At 38.8% G+C, this 11526-nt stretch overlaps 1 protein-coding gene across 1 annotated transcript in view; it reads right to left on the bottom strand.

The window, feature by feature from the left end:
- Positions 1–11526, bottom strand: part of KCMF1 (potassium channel modulatory factor 1) — a 45063-nt gene that overhangs the window by 7709 nt on the left and 25828 nt on the right. Inside the window, exons 3-4 of the mRNA XM_063422348.1 lie at positions 7564–7703; positions 10–111 (exon numbers count right to left, since the gene is read on the bottom strand). Of these exons, the coding sequence (XP_063278418.1) occupies positions 10–111; positions 7564–7703 (242 nt within the window). The remainder of the gene's footprint in view (positions 1–9; positions 112–7563; positions 7704–11526) is intronic.

Genomic DNA, 11526 nt, shown 5'->3' with positions numbered 1-11526 from the left:
AAAGGATATTAAATCTCTAGGAGCTCTGTGTTCCAGTGTAAGATGAGCTGCAAAGTCATCTGTTACGTGATTCGGATCCCCACCAGGTAATGCTGCACATATTGGACAAATCTGAAACAACAAAGCAAGGAAAAAAAATCAACTTTATAAATATTACAAGAAACAGCAACCTGTAACAAGTTCATCATTAGACATTGGCTCTTATGCTTTAAAATCACATTTTGGCATTCACAAACACCTGGATATCAACGTATTCAATACTTTCAGAAAAATTACTGAAGTCTAGACATTAATCTATTCATCTTCTACTTTATGAATTTCAGAATACTATGAAAACCAGAGCTGTGGTTCTTAAAATGGAATGCTATTTGCCTGCTTGACACCCATCCCAGCAGAGGAATCAGAATGAAACTGCCTGTGTTTGGTAAGTATCAAGCTAAGACGATCCCACCCGGACGGTGCAGGTTTGGCAGAGAAGAGCTGATCTCCATACACCTCTCCACAACAGTATTTTGACAGCAGGTACTGAGGTGTCGCTTTGGTTTTGGGGTTTTTTTCCCCCCACTTCACATTTTTTGGTTGGTAGGTTGTATTTGTTTTGGTTTTTTAAACTGAAGTACAGTTAACTAAGCAGACAAACATTACTACTGTTCTCGTAATTATGACTTGTTCTTTGACTCCACAAACAACATCTTCCATTTATCTTTCATTTTTCATGCGTCTACTTAAGCTGTTAAGTGTAGATCTCAGAAGACCATGAGCATTAAGAACAAGTGTATAAAAGAGCACACATCTGTTGTACTCCCATGGAGGTGAGAACAAATTGAAATAAGTTTACTGTAAAATCTCAGCTGCTTTTGATAGGAATTGCTGCATCTAATTCCACTTTAATTTTAGTGGCCAATTCTGAAAAGAAAACTAGGAATTTTAAAAGCTTCTTCCTACAACTCCTTCCCTCTTATTTTCAATTTTCAGCTTTTCTCTTCACAGATTTTTCACCACTACAGAAGCCAAGTGAGTGCATTACAGGGCATAACATAGCACCACACAATATAATGAATACTCAGCTATGCCAACATATCATATAGCTACCCTGTAAGGATACAAAAATGGATGTGTATTGGACAGATCGTTATGAATTCCCTAAACTTCATTAGAGCTGCTTAATCTTCCCATACCAAGAAAACAATACTTTCAAAGCAATCTTCTTTCATTTAAGCTACTCTGAGGAAGCAGAAACCCAACATAAGAAGAACAACCCACTCCTGAAAGCAGGAAATCACCAGAAAGTTCTCTGTTAATGTGACCAAGGTGTTATGAACTGCGCATTAATTTGTGAATATACTCAGACCTCAGAAAAAAATCAGTTAAGAAAAGGTTATAATGAATATTGAGTAAGAAGGGATCAAAGTATCCCAACCCTAATTCTAAATATCAACTAAACTTTCAAGAACTCTTGACTAGGGAAAGTTACTCAAGCACTGTTATGCACAAACAACAATTTAGTTAAGCATAAGCTCTGACAGAGTCACAACAAAGACTGCCGGGTCACTGATGAAGTATGACACAGCTAAAAATCATTGTTAATTATAGCATGCACAAACAAACGGTGCAGGCGAAAGGCAAATGTTGTCAGAACTTTCTCTTGAATTTATAAGTGTTTGTATTAAGAAATCACCACGCAACCCTGAATGATGACTCTAAAGGCCAAAGTCAATCCCACTAACAGAATATCTGCCAGTTTCTAGAACTGTGCTTGTATTACCACTACTTTTCTATTTACATACAAAGTAACCACTTTACCAACCAAGTGACAGCATTTCTGTAACCTCAACAAGAGTCACTGGGATCTTAGAGGATAGACAGAGACATTGAGACTGCCTCAGATTGTCTATTTCATTAGTGCAACAAAAAGCTCTCCCCAGTTTTATCACTGAAGTATCAACAACCTAGTGCTTACACTTCATGTACAATGAGCCTAGTTACTGCCTTCCCAAAGGTGAGGGAAAGCTGCTGCAATGCAACATAACAGCAGAAAATCTGCATCTCCTGTTATGAAGAATGAAGAGATGGTATTTAATGAAGTCTCTGAGATCTTTTTTTATTTGCAGTGCTAGCAGACTTTTAGCTAAACACTGCATTTTATCTGGACTAGTCCAACTAACCAGAAACCTCAACACCAAAAAAACAAGCATCATACTTATTCCCAGATTCCTCTGCCTTACAACTCTAACCATTGTCCCTGGACACTATATGGGTGAAGAAATACTGGTTCTTTAGAAGAGGAATAGGGCTCTTTCAGGAACAGGACGGGAGGCTTGCCTTTTGAGTGTGAGTGCAGCTGAGGGGCATTAAGAGCAGTGTTTGGATGGATGATGACCTGATGGAGATCTCACATGTTGGAAATCAGGAAGAGAACAGGCAAAGGTGATGTTATAGGGGTTGTCTGCTACAGGCCACCTGACCACGAAGAACAAACAGATCAGGCCCTCTAGAGACACAGAGCAGCTGCCTCAGACTTGCAGGACCTGATCCTCATGGAGGTCTTCAGCCACTGCAGTATCTACTGAAAGGACAACCCAGCGTGACTGTAATCCAAGAGGTTCCTGGAGTACATTCAGGGTAACTTCCTCCTCCAAGTGACAAGAAAACACGTGAGGTGCTATATGGGACTTCACAATTACCAACAGGGAGGGACTCAGCTGGGATGTGAGGGTCAAAGAAAGCCTTGGCTGCAGTAACCTTGACATGGTGCACTTCAAGATCCTGAGGGCAGGGAAGATGAGAAACAAAATCACAGCCCTGGAGTTCAGCAAAACAAACTTTGGCCTCTTAAAACATTTGCTTGGAGGAGCCCCATGGTGTATGATCCTGGAGAGTAAACGGGCCCCAAGAAAGCCTGTTAATATTGAAAGACCACTCCCCCCCAAACTTGGGAGTTCTCCATCCCAATGAATATGGAGTTAGGCAAAAATGCCAGGAGGCCTACATGGATGATCAAGACACTCCTGAACAAACTCAATCACAAAAAGAAAACATACTGAGGTTACCCTCCTAGCGTAAGCCATAGCAAAGCCTACCATAAGCATCATCTGAGCATCACAGGGCAATGTAAGCAAAGCTAAAGCCCAAGTGGAACTGAATCAGGCAAGTAATATCCACGGTAACAAGGCTTCAATAAGTGCATAGGAAATAAAAAGATAACTAGGAAAAATGTGGACCCATCACTCAAAAGAAGTGAGGCCTGGTTACACACGACACAGAAGATACTGAAGCACTGAATACCTCCTTTGCTATGGTCATTACTGGCAAGACTGGTCTTTAGCAACTTCAGTCTCCAGAGTGCAGTAGTAGAGTCTGGAGTAGTGAAGACATTCCCCTGCTGGAAGAGGATTACTGTGCAGAATACTTATATGAACTGGAATACTTAAACCCAGAGGCTGTGATGGGTGTGATGCACCAAGAGGTGCTGAGGGAACTGGCAGATGCCATTGTGAGCCTCCTCTCATCTCTGAGCAATCATGGTGATGGATGAGGTATCTGAGGACTGGAGTGAAGCAAATTTCACTCCTATCTTAAAGAAAGGCAAGAGGAGACCTAGGGAACAACAGGCTGGTCATCTTGCTTTGGTCCCTGGGAAAGTGAGGAAGCTACTGTTAACTATTTTTAGGTACTATCAAAGACAAGAAAATCAATAGTAGTCAGCACTGGCTTCACAAAGGGGAAGACATGCTTGACCAGTTTCATAAACTTCAATGCTGAAGTGTCTGGCCTGGTAGATGACTGAAGAGTAGGGGAAATTGCCTACCTGGACTTCAAGTAAGACCACTGACACTGTCTCTCATTGGATGCTCAGGCTGGATAAGCAGAAAGTGAGGTGGAGTGAAACTGTCTCAGTGGATGGGCTCAGGAGGTGGTTATCAGTGGGAATTCTGCTGATTACACAAAACTAGGAGGAGTGACTGATATGCTAGGGAGCTATGCTGCCATTTAGAGCGACCTTAAAAAAAATGAAGAAATGGGACAACAGGAACCTCATGAAGAGGAAGTACAAATTCTTGCACCTGGACAGGAATAGCCCCAGGAACCAGCACACATTGGAAGCCAGTCATATGGAACACAGCTTTGAGCAAAGGACCTGTGGTCCTGGTGGACCATGGGGCAACAGTATGCTTTTGCAGCAAAGAAAGCCAGTGGTGTTCTGGGCTAAACTGAACAGAGAGCTGCCAGCAGGTCAAGGGGTCCCGATCCTTTGCCTTCAGCCAGCACCAGTGCCCAGTTCTCAGCTCCACGCATGCACACCCTGAAAATAGCTCAGTAAAAGGTTACAGAGTGTTGAAGTCCGTGTTTCCATGGATTCTCCACACAGAGAGAAAAGTACAGGAGTTGAATTAAAGCCTTTAGAAAAATTAGAATATATAAAGCCACACATACATAGAGTACAGATTTGAGCTTGAACTTTAAGAAAACATACTCTAAGAGCCTAATTGCTAGTGTGAAAGTTCAAAGCTTCAGGCTCAGTGATATAGTTTAGACATAACAAAAATATAGCAGAGTACAGCTTACAACTTCAGATATAAATTTTACACAAGTAAGATCAAGTTTTTCATGTACACTAAGATAATTTTTACACACAATAAGATAGAATTTTTACTTTAGTAAGATAGAGTTTTTGCACTAACAGATATGCTATATGTGTAGGTTTTTTATACTGCTTTTCGTAGTTTTTCATAGTTTTACGAACTTAGAAAATTGCACCTAGATTGGGTAGTGTGTACATAAAGGTATGAATATGCATTTGTAACTTATGGATAAAAAGCCTCTGGGTTGGAAGTGAAGGTATCGATTGTTCAACCCGGTCTATTGATCCAATCTCCACCTTCTGCAGCCCGAGGAAGGAGCCCAGCCAGGGAGCTGAATGGGATTCTAAAGGTACCATCTATTGTAGCCTTTGTTGATTGGGATCAGGGCCCTTCCCTCTCCCTTTGCGGCGCTTGCCCCAGAACTCTGTCTGGGGCTGCCAGGGACTCTGTGTGGGTTTGGGACCCCGGGACCCCTTCCTGCCACCGTGACCCTGTTGCCGGGAGCGCTGTTTGGGGACAGAAGCTGGAGGTTGTTTTATCCTGAGGCTGGGATGTTGTGTTAAATTCTGTGTTGAAACTCCCGTTTATTATGGTGTTTCATTTTTCTAAGACTTTATGCTCATAACCAACTGTAAGACCGCTCATTTAGAACTCTTTCACCTTTAGACATATGCATTTATGTAATAAACAGCTTTGCATAAAACCTTAAAATGTTCTTGGACCTCTAAGATCTATTTTGAAGAGACAGCCTGTTGCACGAAAGGAATGGAGGAAAGGCTGAGAAAGATGGAACTGTTCAGCCTGGAGAAGGGTAGGGTAATGGGGGGTGGATCTTAGGAATGTCCATGAATACCTGAAGACATCCTGAAAGGATGATGGAGCCATGCAGTGACAGGAGGAAAAACAGTGAGTACAAACTCAAACACAGGAGCTTCCTCATAAACATCAGGAAACACTGAAACATTTTTCACTGTGAGGATCACTGAGCACTGGCAAAAGTTAACCAGAGAGTTAGCTGTGCAGTCACTATTAAAGAACTGTCTGGACACGGTCTTGAGTAACCAGCTGCTCATGGCCCAGCTCCAGAGGTCCCTATCAACCTCATTCAGCCTGTGATTCCTGCCTGCAGATACCTAACACTGTTGTACTTACCAATGCCTACACCTGAGAAAAAAAATCAGCAGAAAGTTAACTTATCTGCATCATGCTGAATACAAAAATGGCAAAATTTAACAGATGAGAAAGTTTTTTACTTGTTCTTTGAAAAACTGGGGGTAAAAAGCCTTTAAAATAGAAATTATTATGTCTCTGTAAAGTTCCCTTACATCCGTAACAATACACATTCAAACTAAAACATATTTTTGGAAGGAGATACTCAAACAATTACAAGCTCAGTATCTAAACATAACTAATTGTCTAAAAGCCTATAATCACAAACACTTAGAATCCATAATATTTTCCTCTTTACTAGTCTTGTAACCCTTCACTGTCCCATTAAGGGTACAGTACCCAAACAACTTTATGGGAATCCACACTAAACATTTATCACAAATGCCGGATTCAAAACTTAGCACAAACAGTAACAACTGTATTCAAGGATTAAAATACTGTCCTTTATCATTGTTTGGAATAATAATAAAGCAGTGTTGCAGACTGATGCATAAAAATAAAAGTTTTGTGGGATTTTTTTTTTTACATGTAACGCTTTCAGGATTCACCAGAGTAGCGGCTGTCAAGAATCACAAATTTAGACTTTATGTGTGGGTTTCTAGAAGTCACAACTGCAAACAAGAGCATGTCAAATTTAAAAACTCGAGATCTCAAAATCCTGTGAATGCTCAGTGTTAGGAACATATCACTGACATCAAGTGGTGCAAATCAGAATTGCAATACCAAGCCACCAAACAAAGTCAACTCATCCAAACGCAGAATTTCAATGGTTGATGCTATGTTTGAAAGTTGCAAAGCTTAAAAAAGGACTCAGAGAGACTGTAAAATTTGCAGTGTGTCACCGAATTAAATAATATACCACAGTGTAACTGATTATGAAGTAAACGCTTCCTGTATTTTGAAGAAAGATTGTAACACCTTTGAGTCTCCAAAAAGGTGAACAAACGCCCTTCCATATCACCCCTTCACCCAAGTTCCTTATTAGATTTGAAGAGTCATTCATTTTCTTCCACTTCATTTTCAAAGAATTCCAGAATTCTTTGAAAATTAAGAAAACTAAAAGATTAGAATAGAGAACCTATTTATAACTAATTTCACACAATGCATTAGTGATGAATAATCCACTTTCTTCCTGGCAGTCTAGGGTACAACAGTTTACCACAGAACAGCACGCTCCATGTCATTCTGCTGAGCTGCCAACTCAAGTTCTCCTACTCCCATGGTCAATCAAGATAGAGGGAGTTAACATCTCCAATTAAAGTATTTCTGTTGAAACTTGTTTAAGAAGTGCATTTTAAACCCCATTTAATGTTCTAATGGTTAGGGATGGGGAAAACCCCCCTGCTTAGACAAGAATAGTTTTAAAACAATTATAGAATTCCACTGCATAAAATAACAGGTTCACTTAAAAAGCTATTAGAAAACATAACAAACCGTCTGCATGCCTTCCTCTTTCTTACAGTTACAAAAGACCAACATAGCTGTAAGCTTGCAGAACAATTACATACTAATTATGAAAAGGGAGACACAGCTAGACAGAATAACTGTGAGAACTTTCTAAGTTTTCTCTTAGTGTGTAACAATCTCCTAAACATGGCAGCCTTTATATCAGGACAACAAACAAAAACTCTAAAAGAAGGATGCAAGCTCATTATATTATAATACCCATAAATCATAGAGAGGTACTCTCCCCTCTGACTAAGCATTTAAATGAATACATGCTTCGAGAAAGAACAGAAAGATACTTTTTCAGAAATGAGACTATTTAAAATATATTTCCACCATGAATGCAAGTTCTGAGGTTTCTTACCACTTCTGTTGATGTTTCTGCATGCTCAGAAGTAACATGTTCTTGAAGAGATGTTTCCGTATAACCCATTTTCCCACAATAAGGACAAGTAAAAGACTGTGGCTGCTCTACAGAGAAGGCTTCTCCACCATAGTACAAGTCTGAAACAGAAAAGATTAAATAGAGGTTACTTTAAAGCCGTATCACTGTTAATTTTGTTCACATCAACCTCTGTTTATAAACATACTTCACTGTAATCACTGCTAAATTAATCTGTTTTTTCATTGAATTGGCTATATTCAGGAGGGGTTCAGTTACTCATGAAAAAAAACAGAGACTACATTTAATTTTCATTAGCACACATAACTTAGTTTTCTAACATTTACTAGGAAAAAGACTTCCATCATGATGCTGCTGATACAGCCAAACTTTCACTGTTCTTATCCCACACACAGGGTCAACTATGGTATTTCTCAGTCATAAGATAAAATTTCAGAAGCTGAACTCTGGATAATGCCTCCAATATAGAGCATACAAGTTCAATAGTGAGAAAATAATCTGGCTGTCCGTTACACACTGGCTTCAACTTTTAGGTGTGTTGAATGTGAGCACTTCTGCACTGCTGATGGAAAGAACGCACTTTTAAGCTGCTAACGTAGAAGTTCCCCAAACTTAAGATGAAAATTTATCAAAAAGAGAACATTATTCTCTCTCATGCTCTGCAGGTATTTTGTATTTTACAGGAAACATGACTAAGCTTCTCATTCACATCAACATTAAAAAAAAAAAACCTAAAAACCAACCAAACAAAAAAACCTTTTAAATATCAGATTGCTTAAAAACCTCTACCTATGAAACTAACTGAGAATGGATGAATGTATTTTCAAGTAAGGCAGCAGTACCAACTCCACCTTCACAGCTGAACAAAAGGCCCAGGGCCACAACCCATCTGGAGAGAGTTTTAAATAAACAAGCATTCACACAGAGTTATCTTTTTATTAGATACACTGGTAGCTCAATACAGATACCAAGAATTTTAGCAGTACACATAGTTCTATCACAAAGGGGAGAGGTTTGCCAAAACCTGTGTCAAATCCTGTGTTGTTCCTTGTTTTTAAAGGCTACAAAACAAAACATTTATTCACTAATAAAATAAAAATCTTGAGTTCTTTGCAGTATCCCAATTATACCTCTGGCATGTTCTCCCACTCATACCTCCTTCCACATCCTTCTCATAATATACACCAAACATACATGAGAATGCCAAACAAATATGCCTTCTTCTGGAAAAAGAATTAAAAAATGCGTTTTTATTAAAAAAACCCAGAAGTTAAAGCTGGCAAATCTAGATATTTTTCCTTTTTAAGTTTTATAAGTCCCTTCTTTTTTCATCTTCAACTTTAATCTCTCCTACAATCAGAATTTCTTTTCTAATATGAAATACAGATGACCAGATAAGTTTTGCTGTAAACTAAAATCTAAGTTAAAAAAAATAAGGCTGGTAATCAAGTGGTCTCATGAAACTTTGTGTCTGATTTTAGCACTGAAGGTACTGAATGGGTATCTCTCCATCCGTTTTGTTTTTACAAGCACATAAAAATCCTGAAATTATGAACAGTGATGTCCTTAATTATTAAGAGGTCCTTTGCTAATGAAGTTAACTAAGAATGAGAGGTAATACGAGAAGAGATGAAAACACTATGCCTCTGTGCCTGCAGAAATGAAGCAACCTACAATTGTGTTACTGTTTTCATTTACAAGTCTATCAGTTTAGAATGCAATGTGCCCATGATCGAAGAATTGTGTCTTCTGACCACAAAGAAATCTTTCAGATATTAAAATTTTGGTTCATTTCAAAGACAAAAGCAGGAGTCCATAATTCTTCACACTCCTCTAGACCTCTAAAGCCCTGTGCTGTTCAAGATGCCTAGGAAGACAAGTAGAAGTATTTAGTAAAAAAGTAAAAACAGATTCAGTCACATCCCTCTAGGATAAAATCCGTGACCCATAGTCCTTATCAATTAGTGGATGAATACAAAGGAGTAGAAAGATCAGAACACTGTCTGCTGAAGACTCAATAATAGTTTATGAAGTCAGTTTTCAAGCACAAGTGTGTTTACACATCATAGCTTTTCCTTGGTGGGGGAAGAAACTCTGAAACAATCTGAATTACATGTGAAAATGAAGCCAAAATTATCAGCAGTTTTGCCTTTTTATCCATCTATAGCTACAAAATTTAAATGTATACTCAACATTAAAATCTAACTAGCACATTCTTGGAATTGGTAGGAGGTTAGTTACAAACCAGAAGCATTGGTGCAGAATTCCTTAGATAAAAATTTTTCTTTTGAAGAGACAAGTGGATTCCGGACTACATTTTCTAACAGCTTCTACTTTTTGTTAAGACAATTCATTACAAGGGTACGCAGCAATATGAAATTTTAGTTTCACTTCTCTTCATATAAATAATGTAATTTCAATGTGATACAGATAAAAATGTTGGTATGACAAGTTGTAGCATATTCATTTAACCTTCTTCAATGTTTGAAGAAGAAAGAAACCAAATGGTGGCAACACAACACTTAACAAAACAAAGTATGTATGTTCGTGTATCACTTATCAAGTAGCCATATTACCCTCAAAGCTGTTGCAATATTACCCTCAGAGTCCTGTTGCAAACAAATTATGATGCTCAGATTTAGCATGACACACATTTAGCACACAGATCCTGTTCTGTTAAAAAACCCAAACCAAAAAACCCACAAAAGTCTCAAGCTGAATTCTGGTGAATCCAGTCAATCCTACACTACACTTCATCACAGCACCATTATTTAATCAGTTCCCTCTGCCTAGGAATTGGGCACAAAATATGGCAAGACCTTCTGTCACACAACCACCTTAGCTGAAAAGTGAAGGCACTTCTGAACCAAGGAACGCTCTGTACTTTGATGAAAGTAACACAATAGGATTTTGGCAGAGAATCCTACTAACAATCTGTATTACTTTCTTTGTCAGCATAGCCACTTTAAAATGCTGTGGTAATGGGCAAGTTATATGCCTAGACCCTAAAGCATCCTAACAGTTTAAAATGGTTTTTTTAGGAAAAAGAAAAGGAAATTTGCTGTGAACTTCTCCATTGTCCCGACAAATTGATCTACAAAGATCATAGAAGTACAGTAGCTGTCTGGTAAGCACATTCCTGCTCTTTACACAGGTCTACTACAATTTCAGTCTTTGACCTCTCTGAAATTAATTGGATTTGTGCTTTAAAGGCCACTTCTCATCACCTATGAGACCTCAAACTTTATTTTAAGCTCTGTCCCTCTTACAGCTGCATATCACTCTTGGTGTGTGTTGAAGCATCTTTTACGGCACTGCCATTGTTCTGGATCCCAACTTGCTTCAAAATTAATATATGTAAGTTATTTACTCCTGAAAAATAAATATGGCAACCAGATGGTGCAAGAGTGAACATGCACAGCCAGTAAACACTAGAGCTTTTAACTTGTTTTCAGTCTTATCATACTGGCTCCTATACTAGTCTGAATCTCAGGGAAAAAAAAATCAGATTGTGTCAAGCTGACAACAAAAGCTCTTTCAGAGTACCTAAAAAAGTCTATCTTCTTGCAGTATATTCTGCAACATTATTACAGTACCTAGGTACTCTAAAAACTGATCGCAACTTTCAGGGAGATAAACAGTATGTGACTTTTTCTATGCTGAAAGAAACATCCATGTTGTCAGTTGTCCATCACAAGTAACTTGGTTGCAGCTTCAGCCAGAGCACTTAAGTGAACTCCACAGATACCCACATCTAGACAGTGCCAGCCAGAGTGGTGGTGGTATTTAACAGTACAGGCTCCTTATCATTAGCAGCAGATGGATTTTGGGCTAATGACTCACTGATCCCCATGTGAGCATTTAAAATCAGAAAAATGACAGTGACTTCCTCTGAAGTGCTTGCATCAGTTTTGCAACAGAAGG

The sequence above is a fragment of the Prinia subflava genome, chromosome Z, assembly GCF_021018805.1.
Source record: "Prinia subflava isolate CZ2003 ecotype Zambia chromosome Z, Cam_Psub_1.2, whole genome shotgun sequence".
NCBI classification, from domain to species: Eukaryota; Metazoa; Chordata; class Aves; order Passeriformes; family Cisticolidae; genus Prinia; species Prinia subflava.
The sequence above is the reverse complement of the archived record's forward strand: the minus strand, read 5'-3'. Positions and strand labels throughout refer to the sequence as shown.